Genomic DNA, 18,817 nt, shown 5'->3' with positions numbered 1-18,817 from the left:
GAAAAACATGTTGGATTCTCAAGTATGAAGTCCTGAGCTCAGTTCCCAGCATCACATAATGCCCGAGTGATGCTCTGATTCTGTTTTCCTAGCTACTGACAGATTATTGGTACGGGTTCCTGTCTGCATAACCCCACTGCTCCCAGCAAACGTTTTTTATTTTTCCAAAGTGAAAGGCAGACAATAAGAGAGGGAGGAGATATCAGAGCAGGGCAACAAAATAGATGAACTCCAGAAAGCAGTAGAGGGCAGAGAGAATAGAATCAATGAGGCTGAAGACAGAATTAGCAAGATTGAGGATGAATTAGAGACAACTAAAAAAGAAGTAAGAGATCTCAAAAAGAGATTAAGAGATGCTGAAAACAAGAGAGGGAGGAGAAACCACAGTACCACTTCTGCACTCATGAAATCTCCCATATTCATGGTGCTCTCATGTGGTGGCCTGGTCTCCAACCCAGGCCCTTGCATGGTTAAGTGTGTGCTCAACAGAGTGAGCCATCTTCTGGCACCCTAACTTTACTTATTTATTACTATTATTATTATTATTATTATTATTAACAGCACTAGTCAGCTCTGGTTTATGGTGGTGCAGGGAATTGAACCTGGAATCTTGGAGCCTCAGAAATTAGAGTCTCTTTGCATAATAATTATGCATTCTACCCCTACCTGATTTTTTTTATATGTGCTTATTTATTTATTAGACAGAAGCAGACAGGCAAAGAGAGAGAAAGAGAAAAAATGAAAAATACCACATTACGGGGACTGGATGGTAGCGCAGCAGGTTAAGCACATATGGCACAAAGCACAAGGACAAGCATAGGGATCCCAGTTCGAGCCCCCGGCTTCCTACCTGCATTGGGGTCACTTCACAAGCGGTAAAGCAGGTCTGCAGGTGTCTGTCTCTCCCCCTCTATGTCTTCCCCTCCTCTCTGTCTTATCCAACAATAATGACAGCAATAACAACAAGGGCAACAAAGGGGGAAAAACTGGCCTCCAGGAACAGTGGGTTCATGGTGCAGGCACCAAGCCCCAGCTATAACCCTGAAGGTAAAAAAATATGTATATATATATATATATATCACAGCACCAAAGCTTCCTTCTTTCAATACAAATAGGGGTTGGAACCTGGTTTGTGTGCATGACAAAGCAGCACGCTATCCAAATAAGTGATTATTTCTGGCCAGCACTGTTATGATAAAGTTTTGGAGAGACGATATACATAGCATAACCTTTATGCAAAGAGACTATCATGCCTGAGGCTACAAAGTCCTAGGTTCAATCCCCCACACCACCATAAGCCAGAGCAGAACACTGCTCTGGTTAAATTTAAAAACTAAATATACCACCACTGCACTGTTTTCAGAGTGTCAACTCTCCTGAGGGAGTTCGGGACCCGAAGTGGAGAAGCGATGAAAGAGATTTGGCAGAGACCAAGGATAGACCTAAGGTGAAGTTTATTCAGAGCACAATCTCTTTTATAATGAATACAAGGAAAGCTGTTTTACTTTTAAATTACTTTCATCCCACTTATTCTATAGTTAGTCAAGTCCATCAAGTTATCTCTTGGCTGCAGCAGCGCATACCCGCTGTCTATTATTATCTCTAGAGCACACCAGGACTCAGTCCAGTTCTGTGTGTGTTCTTGGCAAACAGTTTCATCTGACCAGAGTTACTTTTTTTTTTTCAGTTACTTTTAACACTTTGACTGCTGGAACGTTCCTACAGCAGTCTGGTCTTCATTTGATTGCAAGCCAAGATCTCTCACACCAGAGGCTTCTCATATATATATATATATATATATATATATATATATATATATTATTGGATAGAGACAGTGAGAAACTAAGAGAGGAGATAGAGTGGAAAAGAGACAGAGAGACACCTGCAGCCCTGCTTCTTCAGCTGTGAGGCTTTCCCCCTGCAGGTGGGGACCAGGGGCTTGAACCTGTGTCCTTGTGCTTTTTCTTTTTCTGATCAAAATAAGGAGAGAGAAAAAATATATATTTCTGAGGGCCAGGCAGTAGCGCAGCAGGTTAAGCGCACATGGTGCAAAGCACAAGGACCAGCACAAGGATCCCAGTTTGAGCCCCCGGCTCCCCACCTGCAGGGGGGTCACTTCACCGGCGGTGAAGTAGGTCTGCAGGTGTCTTTCTCTCCCCCCCTCTCTGTCTTCCCCTCCTTTCTGCAATTCTCTCTGTCCTATCCAACAACAAGGACAGCAATGATAAACAAGGGCAACAAAAGGGGGGGGAAATGGCTTCCAGGAGCAGTGGATTCGTAGTGCAGGCACTGAGCCCCAGCAATAACCAAGGAGGCAAAAAAAAGAAAGAAAAATAGATTTCTGTGATACTTCTTCAGTGCTGCACCACTAGTGCTTTCCCCTTCAGGTGAGGACCGGAGTTTGAACCAAGGTTCTGGGCCATGGTGACATGCACGAAATACCAGGGGTACTACCACTCACCCCCACAGTTATTTATTTATTTTTTATTGCCACCAGGGTTCTCACTGGGGCACTGTGCCAACACTACATATCCACTGCTCCCAGCAGGCATTTTCTTTTTCCTCACATTTTTTTAATCTTTGATAGAGACACCCAGATATTGACAGGGAAGGGGGAGATAGAAAGAGGAGAGACACTCGCAGACCTTCATCACCTGTGAAGCTTTCCCCCTGCAGGTGGAGACTGGAGGTTTGAACTCGGCTCCTTGTGTGTGTATTGTAAAGCATGCGTTCAATCAGGTGTGCCACCACCCAGTCCCTTCCTCCCTTGTTTTAGTTGACAGGACAGAGCGAAATTGAGAGGGGAGGAGAGATAGGGAGAGAGAGGACATAGGTAGATAGCATGATGATTATGCAGAGACAGAGAATTTGAGAGGGAAGAGGGAACAGGGAGGGAGGGGCAACTGCAGCCCTGCTTCACTGCTGGCTCCTGAAGCTTCTTCCCTGCAAGTGGGGCCTGGGAGCTTGAACCTGGGTCCTTGTATATTGTAGTATCTGTGCTCTAACAGGTGCATCATGGCCTGGTCCCTCAGGTTACGCGTGTTTGTTTGTTTTTGTTTTTGTTTTTTTTACCAGAGCACTGCTCAGCTCTGGCTTATGGTGGTGCAGGGACTTCGGAGCCCTGCTCAGCTCTGTTTGCATAACCATTGCTATCTGTCCCCGCCCTACTCGTTTGTTTTTGCTTTGGCGTTTTGACCAGAGCACCAGCACTGGTGGGGGGGGATCGAACCTGAGACCCCTCCAGCTCTCCACAAGCTCCTAATTTTGTAAAACCAGGGAGAACGTCTCCACTTTAGGAAGTCAGACCCCCCCCCCCCGCTCCCGGAAGAGACTCGGCGCGCTCTGGTGACGTAACCGCAACGCCGGAAGTGCGCGCAGTGGGCTCCTGGACGCCAGCATGGCGGCTGCTGGGGCTCGCTGGAACCATGTGTGGGTCGGCACTGAGACCGGGATCCTGAAAGGTGGGTTGGCGGCGCGGGGGAAGGGGGCCGGGGACTGGGCGAAAGGGGGAGAGGGATGATCTGCTTGCAGACTCGGAGCCATTGGCGCCCGCGTCCCACAGGGGTGAACCTGCAGCGCAAACAGGCGGCCAACTTCACGGCGGCGGGACAGCCGCGGCGGGAGGAGGCGGTGAGCGCCCTGTGCTGGGGCCCCGACGGCGAGAAGCAGGTGAGCGGCCACTGCCAGGGCTGGGAGCCGGGGGCGGCAGTCTCGCTCTTCCCGCCATCCTACCTTCCTCTGCCGGTAGATGCTGGTGGGCTGCGCCGACAGGACGGTGAGGCGCTTCAGCACCGAAGACGGCACATTCCAGGGCCAGAGACACTGCCCGGGAGGGGAGGGCACTTTCCGCGGACTCGCCCAGGTAGACGGGTAAGACAGAGCCCTTCCCTGAAAACTCAGGTTGTAGGGAGCGCATCGAGGCCCCTGCAGGACTGCCCAATCATGGTGATCACTGCTGTAGGCAGGAGGACTGACAAGTCTGCATGACAGGAACCGGTGCCTTGCTTTCCTTCATTCCTATGTGACAGGTATTTACTGGGCACCTGATGATTTGTATAGGTTGCAGGGACCTGTAAGAGGTCCTTCCTAACGAGAGTCGTGAATGCCAAGGGACGTGGGTGCAAGAAGACTCAGTAGGTGCATCTTTACGAATTTTCCTGCTGGTTCCATAATCCTTTGAGTGACTATGAACAAGACATTTAATATTAGTAGTTAGAGTATGGCACTGATAACTACCAACAAGATTGAAATTCACAAAGTAGTAGGTTTTTTAAAAGAAAGAATAGAAAAAGTAGTGGTTAGGTTCCTGGTCTATCTTTTTTCCAAAGATGAAGTAAACAGGTTGTGTTGGTTCAGTGCTTTTAATCCTGACAGATGAATTCTAGAAGGCTGTGGGAATGAGACTTTGAAGGAGGTCGTGTTTTTGGCAAGTGGAGAAAGGGGTATGATGACAGGATTCTAGAAAGATTTCTGCTTGGGTAAGGACCAACAACTTTTAGACTGCAGGGTACACTTTAGGATAGATAAATTGAGGCTGAGGAACACTTTTTGGGGGGGGGCCTCCAAGGTTATTGCTGGAGCTCAGTGCCTGCACCACGAATCCACTGCTCCTGGAGACCTTTTTTCCCAATTTGCTGCCCTTGTTGTTGATGTTGTTATTGTTGCCATTGCTATTGCTGTTGGATAGAACAGAGAGTCGAGAGGGGGGGGAGAAAGATAAGACACCTGCAGACCTGCTTCATCACTTGTGAAGTGACTCCCCTGCAGGTGGGGAGCCGGGGCTCCAACTGGGATCCATATGCCGGTCCTTGTGCTTCCCACCATGTGAACCACTACCCGGCCCCCCTAAGGAAGCATTTTAATCCAAGATGGGGTTAAATGTGGTATGCTTTGGGGCTGGGTGGTGGCTTACCTGGTTGAGCACACATGTTGTAATGCACAAGGACCTGGGTTCAAGCCCCTAGTCCCACCTGCATGGGGAAAGCTTTGTGAGTGGTGAAGCATAGCTGCAGGTGTCCTTCTCTTGCCTTCTCTATTGCCCCTCCCCTCTCGATTTCTGGCTGTCTCTATCCAATAAATAAATAAATAAATAAAGATTAAAAGGAAAAAATTGTGGTGTGCTTTAAGTGCCAGACTATGAAATTTACATTTCTGTTTTCTAAGTGGTGAGAGTTAAAGGCTTCGGTGCTGTGGTCAGAGCTGTGAGCATGTAGAAATGAGGAAGATGAATTGGAGAGAGCATCTGGGAGACTGTTGCTAGAGCCTGGGCAAAATATACAAATTCTAATCTTTTTTTTTTACTGCCTCCAGGGTTATTGCTGGGGCTGTTTTTCCCTTTTGTTACCCTTGTTGTTTATCGTTGTTATTATTGTTATTGCTGTGGATAGGACAGAGAGAAATGGAGAGAGAGAGAGAAAGAGAGATACCTGCAGACCTGCTTCAGCTTGTGAGGCAACCCCCCTGCAGGTGGGGATCCGGGGGCTCAAACTGGGATCCTTGTGCCAGTCCTTGTGCTTTGTGCCATGTGTACTTAACCTGCTGTGCTACCACCTGGCCCCCAAAATACACCAATTCTAAACCAAAGTTGGGAGGGCCAGAAGATGTGAGGAAAAAGCATAGACTCAGGTTGACCAGACCCTGGGAGACCTGGCTGGGCTTCATGTGGGGTGTTCTTAGGAGAGGTTAACATTTAGTGTCTGGAATTCAGAACTTAAACCCTAAATCCAGACCAGTCCCACTTCAGTCTTTACTACTGAGCCCTGGTGACCAGCTCAATATTCTGCCAGGTGCCTTCAGATGTAGCTGTAGAATAGCAAAGACATTTGCTTTGAAAGGTCCTAAGCTGGCTTTCCAGCTCAAGTTTTTTTTATTTATTTATTTATTTTCCCTTTTGTTGCCCTTGTTTTTCATTGTTGTAGTTATTATTGTTGTTGTTATTGATATCTTTATTGTTGGATAGGACAGAAAGAAATGGAGAGAGGAGGGGAAGACAGAGAGGGGGAGAGAAAGATAGACACCTGCAGACCTGCTTCACCACCTGTGAAGCGACTCCCCTGCAGGTAGGGAGCCAGGGGCTCGAACCGGGATCTTTACACCAGTCCTTGTGATTTGCACCACATGTGTTTAACCCACCGTGCTACCACCTGACTCCCCCAGCTCAAGTTCTGACTGAGCCAGTATATTTTTTTATTTCTCAGAGCTGCTGTTTGCTCATTTATATAATTGGTAAATCCTCAACCTATGGAGGAAGTTAAATGAGTTATCAGACAGGAGCTGGACGCTGGTGAACCTGCCCAGATCCCTTACCCCTACCCTGAATTTTTTGAACTTCCTTAGGAACAGGACTCCTGGAGACAAGTTTATATGAATCCATGGTGGTTCAACTGAGGCCTAGAGAAAGATATATAAAGTAATGAATATATATAGTCTCCAGGGTTATCGCTGGGGCTCACTGCATGCACCATGAATCCACTGCTCCTGGAAGCCATTTTTCCCCCTTGTTGCCCTTGTTGTTATTGTTGCCATTGATGTTGTTGTTGGATAGGACAGAGAGAAATTGAGAGAGATGGGGAAGACGGGGAGAAAAAGACACCTGCAGACCTGATTCATTGTCTATGAAGTGACCCCCCTGTAGGTGGGGAGCCAGGGGCTTGAACTTGGATCCTGACGCAGGTCCTTGCACTTTGTGCCATGTGTGTTTAACCAACTGTGCTAATGCCCAGCCCCAAACACTTTTATATATGTATGTATGTGTATACACACACATATATATATATGTATATGTGTGTATATATATGTATGTTGGTACATATGTAGTATTTCTCAGTTTCCCACGTCATACTCTAATCCCCCACCTAGGTCCTCCTCCATTATATTCCAGGACCTGAACACTCCCGACCAACCCAGAGTCCTTTACTTCAGTGCAATACACCAAATCTAGCTTTGTGTTTTCCATCCTGTTCTTATTTTTCAACTTCATTGAGTGGGATCATCCCATATTCATCCTCTTTCTGGCTTATCTTACTTAACATGATTCCTTTAAGCTCCATCCAAGATGAGTCAAAGAAGGTGAATTCACTGTTTTTGATAGCTGAGTAGTACTCCATTGTGTATATAGACCACAATTTAGCCACTCATCTGTTGTTGGCCACCTAAGTTGTGTTTCTTGTTTTTAATTTTTCTTTTTATAATACTTTATTCATATATTGGATAAAGACGGAAAAACATTATTTGGGGGGAGAGAGAGATACTTGCAGCAATGCTTCAACACTTGTGAATTTTTTCCCCTGCAGGTAGGGACCAGTGACTTAAGCCCAGATCCTTGACCATGTAATATATGGTCTTAACCAAGTGTGCCACCACATGATCTCTGTTATTTGTTTAGTATTTTCTTTATTCATGAAGAAGGTAAGAGAGAGAGTGAACCAGATATCACTCTGGTACATGTACTGCTGGAAATTGAACTCAGGACCTTATGCTTGAGAGTCCAATGTTTTATCCACTGCGCCACCTCCTGGACCACCTGTTATTTTTTCTAACTGTCCTCCTCCTGCCTACAGCACCCTCATTACCTGTGTGGATTCTGGGATTCTCCGAGTCTGGAATGACAATCAAAAAGAGTCATCTGAAGACCCAGTGAGCCTCCCTTGTTTTGATCCTGATGGTTGGGGGAGCTCGGGATGGAGCCAAATGGGGTCCCTAAGGGAAATAGGGTCAAGGACTCTGGGCCTTCCTCCTCCTATCTCCCCCTCCCCCAACTCCCATATTTGTTCTTTGCAGGTCCTAGAACTGAGGGTGGGCCCTGGGGTATGTCGGATGCGGCAAGACCCAGAGCACCCCCACATGGTTGCTACTGGTGGGAAGGAGAATGCTTTGAAGGTGTGGGATCTACAGGGATCTGAAGAGCCTGTGTTCAGGGCCAAGAATGTGAGTAGTCATGGGGGGTGGGGTGGGTCTGGGGCTCAGGGAAGCTGAGGCCAGTGCGAGAAGTTAAGAAACCAGCTGGGCTTTTAGGAGATGTGTACTGGACACAGAGTCTGTGCCTTCTGTTGCCAAACCCTGTGTCCCATCTACTCACCCATCAGGTACGGAATGACTGGCTTGACCTGCGGGTCCCCATCTGGGACCAGGACATTCAGTTCCTCCCAAAGTCACAGAAGCTTGTCACCTGCACAGGATACCACCAGGTGAGGTACCACCCCACCCCTCCTGGACTTCACACAAGCTCATCTCTGGCATCTGACACAGCCACCCTTCTCTCACCATCCTTCCATTTCTGCTTAGGCCCCCAGGGGTAGGAGTACTTGTCTCATCTGTTCCGGTGACTTCTTTTTTTTTTTTTTAATATTTATTTATTTATTCCTTTTTGTTGCCCTTGTTTTTTTATTGTTGTGGTTATTATTATTGTTATTGATGTCGTTGTTGGATAGGACAGAGAGAAATGGAGAGAGGAGGGGAAGAGAAGGGAGAGAAAGACACCTGCAGACCTGCTTCACTACTTGTGAAGTGATTTTCTTGCAGGTGGGGAGCAGGGGGCTCGAACTGGGACCCTACACCAGTCCTTGTGCTTTGTGCCACCTGCACTTAACCCACTGCGCTACCGCCTGACTCCCCCCAGTGACTTCTTAACTGCACCTTAAGATGGAGATTCCCAAAACTGTGACACTTCCCTGTCCTCACAGTTGAAGAATGTTCCCTTCCCGGTAGAATCACAGGGTGCAGTGTCATGAGAAGATAGTAGGCTGTCAAGAGAACTGGATTCTGATTGGCTTTGGGACCCTGGTTACCCTCTGCTCTCTGGCCTCAGCTCCCAGCTTCACAGGGAAGGCTCAAGTGGATATCTTTCTGGTCTCATTTGAAGTCCTAAGACCCAGGCGGGACATTTTTTGTTTGTTTTGTATTTTGCCCACTATCCTTCATTCGTTAATTCTGGCCTGATCCTGGCCATATCTAAGGGCTTCTCTCCTTCCTCGTTCAGAGAAACTACGTCTGCAAATTTCAGCCTTCTCTGACAATTGGGCTGACTTTCTTTTCCATCCAGGATGAGGAATGATAGAGTGCACTTAGGTCTTGCCAACCCCCAACCTGGGAGGTCTCTCCCCATTTCTATCCATTCTTCCATATGGCTGTGTTTAATGAGAGAGAGAGAGAGAGAGAACAGAACACTGCTCAGCTCTGGCTTATGGTGGTGCTGGGCATTGAATCTGGGACTTTGGTACCTCAGGCATTATTATGCTATCTTCCTTGCCTAAGAGATGCTTGAAAAGTGAGTAGGGGCCATCTGGGTAGTGGCGCACCTGGCTGCGTACACACGTTAACAGTGTACAAGGACCCAGATTCAAGCCCCCAGTGCCCATCTGCCGGGGGAAAGCTTAGTAAGTGGTGAAGCAGGGCTACATGTGTCTTCCTGTCTCCCCCCTCTCTGTCTCTTCCCTCCTCTCAATTTCTGGTTGTCTCTGTCAAGTAAATACAGACAATAGAAAATTCATTATTATTATTTTAAGAATTTATTTATTTATTCATGAGAGAGATAGGAGGAGAGAGAAAGAACCAGACATCACTCTGGTACATGTGCTGCCAGGGATTGAACTCAGGACCTCATGCCTGAGAGTCTGATGCTTTATCCACTGTGCCACCTCCCGGACCACAATAAAGAATTATTTTAAACAAATGAGAAGTGAGTGGGTCCCAATCTAGAGAGCAGCAGATGGAGGAGGTTGAGAGTTTGGAGGAGCCAGGGCTGCCGGTACTCTAGTGACCCCTCAGTCTCCCTCCAGGTTCGCGTCTATGATCCAGCTTCCCCCCAGCGCCGACCAGTTCTAGAGGCCACCTATGGAGAGTACCCACTGACGGCCATGACCCTCACTCCTGAGGGCAAGTGAGTGTTTCAGGGACAAAGGTGGGGTTGGGAAGGACGGGGGTGGTACCACGCTCCTCCTGCTCACCCCACCTGCTTCTGATCTTTCCCTCAGTTCTGTGATCGTGGGGAACACTCATGGACAGCTGGCAGAGATCGACCTTCGGCAAGGTGAGTGGACCTGGACCCAGAAGGAGGAGACGGGGCGAGGAGGAAAGGTAGCCCCCAGCCCCCCACTCCCGGCCAGTGCAGTTTAGCATTTGAACCTGATTCAGGTGTCAGAGTCAGATTTCATCGAAAGCTATGATCTTGGAGAATTCACTTGACTCCTTTTGCTTAGTAGCTTCACCTATAAAATTGAGATATTGACAGTTCTTTTTTTTTAATATTTATTCCCTTTTGATGCCCTTGTTTTATTGTTGTAGTTATTATTGATGTCATCATTGTTGGATAGGACAGAGTAATGGAGAGAGATGGGGAAGACAGAGAGGGAGAGAAAGATAGACAACTGCAGACCTGCTTCATCACCTGTGAAGCAATTCCCCTGCAGATAGGGAGCCAGGGGCTTGAACCGGGATCCTTTGCACCATGTGTGCTTAACCTGCTGCGCTATAGCCCGACTCCCAGTATTGACAATTCCTGTCTCAGGGTGTTATGCTCAGATTTCAGATCCCATTCCCACAGAGTGGAGGCCAGAATCACATGTGAAAGCCAAGAGCCTTTCCTGAAGCAAGCTTAGGCCTGGGCTACACGCGCTTCTCAGTAGTGGCATGTGAGCTCCGAAGAGACGCAGATTCTTTTTATCCACATCAAGAGGGGGAGCTTGGGGGGGGCCTTAGGGGGTCACTTAAAGTTCAGACCTGTTTGTCAGGGAATCTTTGACCACCGTCCCTGGCAGTTTTTGTCAGTTAAGCAAATTTTGGGTTTCGGGGCTCTCATGACCTCCGTCTACGGAACTACTGCTGATAGGGAGAAACATTGAGACTAGGGAGTCGGGCGGTGGCGCAGTGGGTTAAGCGCACATGGCGCAAAGCGCAGGGACCGGCATAAGGATCCCGGTTCGAGCCCCCGGCTCCCCACCTGCAGGGGAGTCGCTTCACGGGCGGTGAAGCAGGTCTGCAGGTGTCTATCTTTCTCTCCCCCTCTCTCTCTGTCTTCCCCTCCTCTCTCCATTTCTCTCTGTCCTATCCAACAACAAAGCAACGTCAACAATGGCAATAATAACCGCAACGAGGCTGCAACAACTAGGGCAACAAAAGGGGGGAAAAATGGCCTCCAGGAGCGGTGGATTCATGGTGCAGGCACCGAGCCCGGCAATAACCCTGGAGGGAAAAAAAAAAAATTTTTTTTTTAATTTAAAAAAAAGAAACATTGAGACTAGTTTTTCAAGGGTAAAGTGCAGCTGTACTGCAGCAGTTGGATTATGAGGTTTTTCTTGGCTGCCTTAGACAATATGGAGTAGCAGTGGCCCTCACAAGGGTTATATCTTTATTTTCTGTTGCCCTTGTTTTTTTTTTTTTTTTAATTGTTGTAGTTATGATTGATGTCATTGTTGTTGGATAGGACAGAGAGAAATGGAGAGAGGAGGGGAAGACAGAGAGGGGGAGAGAAAGACAGACACCTGCAGACCTGCTTCACCGCCTGTGAAGCGACTCCCCTGCAGGTGGGGAGCCGGGGGCTCGAACCGGGATCCTTCCGCTGGTCCTTGTGCTTAGCGCCACCTGCGCTTAACCCGCTGCGCTACCACCCGACTCCCTATATCTTTATTTTTAAAAGATATTTATTCACAAGAGAAAGAACCAGAGTATCATTCTGGCATATGTGATACTAAGAATCAAACTTGGAACCTCAGGCTTGAGAGTCCAACACTTTCTACATTCCCCCACTTCCTAGGCTTCTATATATGTTTTTGCTTGCTTTTTAAAGATTTATTATTATATCTTATTTATTTTTAGTTATTTATTATTGAATAGAGATAGAAATTGAGAGGGAGGGAGATAGAGAGGGAGAGACAGACAGACACCTGCAGCTCTACTTCACCACTTGTAAAGCTTTCCCCCTGTAGGTGGGGACCAGGGGCTTGAACCAGAGTCCTTGCACACTGTATTGTGTGCGCTTAACCAGGTGTACCACTGCCTGACCTCCTATCTTATTTATTTTAATGAGAGAGAGAGAGAGAGACGCACCAGAGCACTGCTCAGCTTTGGCTAATGGTGGTCCTGGGGATTGAACCTAGGATCTAAGAGACCAGAGCACCTCTTAGTCATGTGCAGTGTAAAAGACTGAACCCCAGACTTCATGCATGCAAGCAATGCACTTTATCCTCTTTCCAAGCTGCTAGAATTAAGTACCAGGATACAGAGTGGTGTGAGCAGTAAACACTACACCACATGTTGTTGGCTTGTCAGCTAGCACTGAGGCCGCCCTCTTCTCTCTCCAGGACGCCTCGTAGGCTGTCTAAAGGGCCTGGCAGGCAGTGTCCGAGGACTGCAATGTCATCCTTCAAAGCCCCTCCTAGCCTCCTGTGGCTTGGACAGAGTCTTGAGGATACACAGGATCCGGAATCCCCGGGGTCTGGAGCACAAGGTGAGAACCTTCTCCCTCCTGTCCCTCCATTTTTCTACTGATTGCAGTGTAGTTAGATGTCTAAACCCTCATCTTTTGCAGGTTTATCTCAAATCTCAACTGAACTGCCTCCTCCTGTCAGGGAGGGAGAACTGGGAGGTAAGTACAGTGACTCCTCATTTAATATTGACAGGTTCTTAGAAATTGGGGAGTTGGGCACACATGACGCAAAGCGCAAGGACCAGTGTAAGAATCCCGGTTCTAGCCCCTGGCTCCTCACTTGCAGGGGAGTCGCTTCACAGGCGGTGAAGCAGATCTGCAGGTGTCTGTCTTTCTCTCCCCCTCTCTGTCTTCCCCTCTTCTCTCCATTTCTCTCTGTCCTATCCAACAACGATGACATCAAGAACAACAATAATAACTACAACAATAAGACAAGGGCAACAAAAAGGAAAATAAATATTTTAAAAAATAATAATTTAAAAAAGAAATTGGGGCTTGAACCCATACTATGTGCAGTGAAATCAGTCCTAACGGGGGCTAGGTGGTGGTCACCAGGTTAAGCGCACATAGTACAAATTACAAGGACCCAGACCCTGGATTCGAGCCCCTACTCCCCACCTGCAGGGGGATGTTACACAAGTGGTGAAGCAGGTCTGCAGGTATCTCTCTCTCTTCCTCTCTAGCTCCCCCACCCCCCTCGATTTCTGTCTACTGTATCCAATATAAATAGAAAAGGAAAAAAAAAAAATTAGGCACCAGGAGTCATTGTAGTGTTGGCACCGAGCCCCAGTGATTACCCTGGAGGCAAAAGAGAAAGAAATTCCTGGAATAATACCGTTTTTTTTTTTTTCCTTCCCCTTTTGTTGCCCTTGTTTTTTATTGTTGTTGTAGTTACTATTGTTGTTATTGATGTCATTGTTGGGTAGGACAGAGAGAAATGGAGAGAGGAGGGGAAGACAGAGAGGGAGAGAGAGAGACACCTGCAGGTTTATAATTTATATGCTTTATAATTTGATGTAGTCCCATAGGTTTATACTTGCCTTAGTCTTCTTTGTAATTGGATTCGTTTCATTGAAGATGTCTTTAAAATTTATGTGGAAAAGAGTTCTGCCAATATTTTCCTCTAAGTATTTGATAGTTTGTGGTCTAACATCCAAGTCCTTGATCCACTTGGAATTTACTTTTGTATTTGGTGAAATACAGTGATTCAGTTTCATTCTTCTGCATGTTTCAACCCATTGTTTCCAACACCATTTGTTGAAGAGACTCTGCTTTCCCCATGTAATAGTCTGGGCCCCTTTGTCAAAGATTAGATGTCCATAGGTGTGGGGCCTCAATATTTTTATTTATTATTGGATAGAAACAGAAATTGAGAGAGATGGGGAGATAGAGAGGGAGAGAGACAGAAAGATGCCTGCAGCCCTGCTTCACCACTTGTGAAGCTTTTCCCCCTATAGGTAGGGACCAGGGGGTTGAACCTGTGTCCTTGTGCTCTGTAGTGTCTGCACTTAACCAGGTACGCCACTGTCTGGCCCCCCTGTTGTCTATTTCTGTCTGAGTAGTGAAACTACTCTATTCACTACTCTATTTCTTGGAGTAGTGAAACACCAGTGGTGGCTAAAAATAAAATAATTTTTTTTTATATATTTATTTTCCCTTTTGTTGCCCTTGTTTAACATTGTTGTTATTGACGTCATTATTGTTGGATAGGACAGAGAGAAATGGAGAGAGGAGGGGAAGACAGAGAGGGGGAGAGAAAGATAGACACCTGCAGACCTGCTTCACCGCCTGTGAAGCGACTCCCCTGCAGATGGGGAGCCTGGGGCTCGAACTGGATCCTTAAGCCAGTCCTTGCGCTTTGTGCCACGCGCGCTCAACCTGCTGCGCCACCGCCGGACTCCCATAAAATAAATATTTTAAAAAGTTACTGGGTAGCCAGGTTGGGTGCACATGTTGCAATGTATACCCACCCAGGCTCAAGTCCCCAGTCCCTGTCTCCAGTGGGAAAGCTTCATGAGCCCTGGACTAGTGCTCCAGATGTTTCTTCCTCCCTCTCTGTCTCATCCTCCCTCTCAATTTCTCTCTTTCTCTATCCAGTAAATAAAATAAAAAAGTAAACAAATCAAGAGTTATTTGCAGCTTGGTGAGTGGTGCGGTGGGTGAGGTATTGGACAAGGGCGTGAGGTCCCAAGCTTCATGGGCATCATCACATGTGCCAGAGCCCGAGCAGAGCTCTGGGTCTTTTCTCATTTGGGTAGCAGAGAGAAGTCAAGATGGGGAGAGGGGGTAGAGAGGGAGAAAGACAGACTCCTGCAGACCTGCTTCACCACTTGTGAAGCATCCCCCCTGCAAGTGAGGAGCCAGAGACTCGAACCCAGATCCTTTCACAGGTCCTTGAGCTTAATACTATGTGCACTTAACCAAGTGCATCACCACCCATCCCCCCCATAAATAAGTTTTTAAAGTGTGTGTGTGGGGGGGTCAAACTAATACCTTTTAAGACCTCATACTTAAATTTATTTTTATTGTTTTTTAAATGTTTTATTTTAATGAGAGAGATACAAAGAAAAAGAGAGCAGAGCACTGTTCCGCTCTGGCTTATGGTAGTGCTGGCGATTGAATCTGGGACCTTTGGTACCTCGGGCACAAAAGTCCTTTGGCATAAACATTAGACTGTCTCCCCAGCTGCTTATTCATTTATTAGATAGAAACAAATGGGGTGGGGGAAACAGCATCATGGTTATGCAAACCGACTCTCATTCTGAGGCTCTGAGGTCTCAGGTTCAATCCCCCAAGCATCATAAGCCAGAGCTAAACAGTGCTCTGGTAAAAATAATAATAATTACTATTATTATTAGTAGTAGTAGTAGAGAGGGAACCTGAGGTGGAAGGGGGAGATAGGGAGAAAGTGAGACACCTGCAGCACTGCTTCACCACTTGTGAAGTTTCACCCCTGAAGGTACGGACTGGGGGGTGGGGGTGGGGGTCTTGAACCCATGGTCCTTGTGCATCGAAACATGTAGTACCACCTGACCTCCCCCCCCCCCAATTTATTTGAAAAAACAGTTGGATAGACACAGCCAAAAATTGAGCAGGAAGGGCAAGATCGAGAGAAAAAGAAATGCCTAAGCCCTGCTTCACTGCTGGTGAAGCTTTCCCCAGCAGGTGGGGGCTGGGGGCTTGGTGTTTTTTTTTTTTTTTTTTCTTCTTTTTTTAATGTTTTATTATTATCTTTTTATTTATTGGGTAGACACAGCCAGAAATTGAGAGGAAGGGGGGTGCGAGAGAGAGGGTGAGAGAGACAGAGACACCTGCAGACCTACTTCACTACTTGCGAAGTTTTCTTTCCCTCTGCAGGTGGGGACTGGGGCTTGAACCTGGGTCCTTGCACATTCTAACATGTGTTCAACCAGGTTAGACAAGACCCGGCCCAGATAGATAGATATAATTTTGTGTGTGTGTGTATGATCATCACTGGGGCTTCACTGAGCATAGTAACAAGTGCACTTAACTGAGTGTGCTACCACCAAGCCCCTAAGACCTCATACTTTTTTTTTTTTAAATATTTATTCCCTTTTGTTGCCCTTGTTGTTTTATTGTTGTAGTTATTGTAGTCGTTGTTGGATAGGACTGAGAGAAATGGAGAGAGGAGGGGAAGATAGGGAGAGAGAAAGATACCTGCAGACCGCCTGTGAAGCGACTCCCTTGCAGGTGGGGAGTGGGGGGCTTGAACTGGGACCCTTATGCCGGTCCTTGCGCTTTGCACCACGTGCGCTTAACCTGCTGCACTACCACCAAACCCCCAAGACCTCATACTTTTTAAGTTCAAAACTCTATAGCCACTGTGCTGCCTCCTGGGCTTCAAGTGATTTCTTTCAACATCAGAGGACTATAAGGAAATGAGATTGGCGGCCAGGCAGTGGCACACCTGGGTGACTGCACCCACACGACAGCACACAGACGAGGGTTCGGGCTCCTGGTCTCCACCTGCAGGGAGAAAGCTACACGAGTGGTGAAGCAGTGCTGCAGGTGTCTCTCTGTTTCTGTCCCTATCTTCCCCCTCCTCTCAATTTCTGGCTGTCTCTATCCAGTAAATTAAAGATAATTTTTAAGTTTCTTTTGGGGGCTGGGTGGTAGCGCAGTGGGATAAGCGCAGGTGGTGCAAAGCACAAGGACCGGTTCGAGCCCCAATAAATAAAGGTAATAATAAAAAAATAAAATCTTTTTTTTTAAAAAAAAAAAAGAAAGAGGGGAGCCGGTCGGTGGCGCAGCAGGTTAAGCGCACATGGCGCAAAGCGCAAGGACCAGCGAAAGGATCCCGGTTCGAGCCCCCGGCTCCCCACCTGCAGGGGAGTCGCTTCACAGGCAGTAAAGCAGGTCTGCAGGTGTCTTTCTCTTCCCCTCCTCTCCCCATTTCTCTCTGTCCTTTCCAACAACAATGACAACAATAACAAGTACAATAACAACAATAAAAAAGGGCAACAAAAGGGAAAATAAATAGATATAAAAAATTTAAAAAAAAAAGAGGGAGTTGGGTGGTAGCGCATTGGAGTAAGCACAGGTGGCGCAAAGCGCAAGGACCGGCGTAAGGATCCCGGTTAAAGCCCCCAGCTCCCCACCTGCAGGGGAGTCTCTTCACAAGCAGTGAAGCAGGTCTGCAGGTTTCTATCTTTCTCTCCCCCTCTCTGTCTTCTCCTCCTGTCTCCATTTCTCTCTATCCTATCTAAATACAATAACATCAATAACAACAATAACTACAGTAATAAAACAAGGGCAACAAAAAGGGAAAATAAATATATATTAAAATTAAAAAAACATTTAAAAAGTTTCTTTTATAAAAATTATTTTTTAAAAAAGGAGATGAGGTTGAACAGGAATGTTGGGTCTAGAATATGGGAATCAAGGGGCAGGTGTGAAAAGGAAAAGGAATAGTGTGGTCCAGGAGGTGGCACAGTGATAAAGCTTTGGACTCTCAGGCATGAGGTCCCGAGTTCAATCCCTGGCAGCACATGTGCCAGAGTGATATCTGGTTCTTTCTCTCATATCCTTCTCACAAATAAATTTAAAAAAAAAAAAAAAAAAAGGAAAGAAAAAGGAATAGCTGGACACAGACCTGGAACTGCCTTTATATCTGCCAAGTTAAAAGTGGTTTTCTGAGGGGCGGTAAGAGTTACAGGCTGTTGTGGTCCAGGAGGTGGCATAGTGGATAAAGCATTGGATTCTCAACCATGAGGTCCTTAGTTTAATCCTCGGCAGCATATGTACCAGAGTAATGTCTGGTTCCTTCCTCCTATCTACTCATGAGTAAATAAATAAATAAATTCTTTTTAAAAGGGGGGGTCGGGTGGTAGCGCCGCAGGTTAAGGCACATGGCACAAAGCGCAAGGACCAACATAAGGATCCCGGTTTGAGCCCCCGGCTCCCCACCTGCAGGGGAGATGCTTCACAGGTGGTGAAGCAGGTCTGCAGGTGTCTGTCTTTCTCTCCCCCTCTGTCTTCCCCTTCTCTCCATTTCTCTCTGTCCTATCCAACAACGACATCATCAACAACAATAATAATAGCTACAAAAACAAAACAAGGGCAACAAAAGGGAAAATAAAAATTTTTTAAAAAGAGAGCGAGAAACTTAAAAAAAAAAAAAGTTATAAGCTGCTGGTGAGATTGCTCACCTAGGAGAGGGCCTTTGCCAAGCACACGACCCAGTTCAAGCACCCAGTACACAAAATGAGAGCAGCACTGAAACTTACTGCTGTTGTTTCTATCCTGCTCTTACTATCTGAAAAGCCTGACCCCAAACAATGAATCCCCAACAAAGACAATAAATAAATAAATAAATAAAATTATGTCTTGACAGGGTCATTGCTAGCAATGACATGGAAATAAATAGCTTTTGAAAAAAGGAATAGGTGGCCCAGTGGATAAAGCATTGGATTCTCAGGTGTGAGAGGTCCTGAGTTTGATCCCCATATGCCAGAGCGATGCTCTGGCTTTACCCCACAACCTCCCAGTATATAACTCTTGGGAAAAAAATAAAATAAAAAGGGTGGTGGTACTGAGGGATTGGTCTTTTAGGTGAGCTCTTGCTGGGCCTCTGACTCCCAAACTTTTCTCCCACTCACCAGGATGAGCCCCAAGAACAAGAGCCCAGCGAGGTGCCCCAGGAAGACACAGAGACTGATGAACTCTGGGCCTCCTTGGAGGCAGCTGCCAAGCGAAAGCACCCTGAGATGGAGCAGACCCAAAGGGCTCTCCAACCAAGAAGCAAGAAAAAACGTCCTGGGTCCACCAGCTCCTGAAGAAGAGCCCTTGCTCACTTTGTAAATAAATAAAATAGCTCCACACCCACCCCAACCCTGAGCCTTTGGTGTTGAAACCTGGGGGGGGGGGGGGATGCCG

General features: G+C 46.9%; 1 protein-coding gene across 1 annotated transcript; it reads left to right on the top strand.

Annotated features, from left to right (window-relative positions):
* The first annotated feature begins 3,314 nt into the window (after positions 1-3,314).
* Positions 3,315-18,772, top strand: WDR74 (WD repeat domain 74). Its single transcript, XM_007526361.3, has 11 exons — positions 3,315-3,461; positions 3,563-3,669; positions 3,749-3,870; positions 7,560-7,635; positions 7,780-7,926; positions 8,085-8,186; positions 9,777-9,877; positions 9,972-10,027; positions 12,297-12,442; positions 12,524-12,580; positions 18,544-18,772. The coding sequence occupies exons 1-11, from the start codon at positions 3,398-3,400 to the stop codon at positions 18,715-18,717; spliced, it is 1,152 nt and encodes a 383-aa protein (XP_007526423.1). The 5' UTR covers positions 3,315-3,397; the 3' UTR covers positions 18,718-18,772.
* The last annotated feature ends 45 nt before the right edge of the window (positions 18,773-18,817 follow it).

The sequence above is a fragment of the Erinaceus europaeus genome, chromosome 17 (assembly GCF_950295315.1).
Source record: "Erinaceus europaeus chromosome 17, mEriEur2.1, whole genome shotgun sequence".
Taxonomy (NCBI): domain Eukaryota; kingdom Metazoa; phylum Chordata; class Mammalia; order Eulipotyphla; family Erinaceidae; genus Erinaceus; species Erinaceus europaeus.
This window is presented reverse-complemented; position numbering and strand designations above follow the sequence as displayed.

What these genes read in the sequence shown, in the direction of transcription:
- WDR74 (XM_007526361.3), top strand. Translation starts at nt 3,398, where the DNA reads ATGGCGGCTGCTGGGGCTCGCTGGAACCATGTGTGGGTCGGCACTGAG. An exon ending in ACCCTCACTCCTGAGGGCAA is followed by an intron (nt 9,878 to 9,971) that starts GTGAGTGTTTCA and finishes TCTTTCCCTCAG; the next exon opens with TTCTGTGATCGTGGGGAACA. An exon ending in CAGGGAGGGAGAACTGGGAG is followed by an intron (nt 12,581 to 18,543) that starts GTAAGTACAGTG and finishes CCCACTCACCAG; the next exon opens with GATGAGCCCCAAGAACAAGA.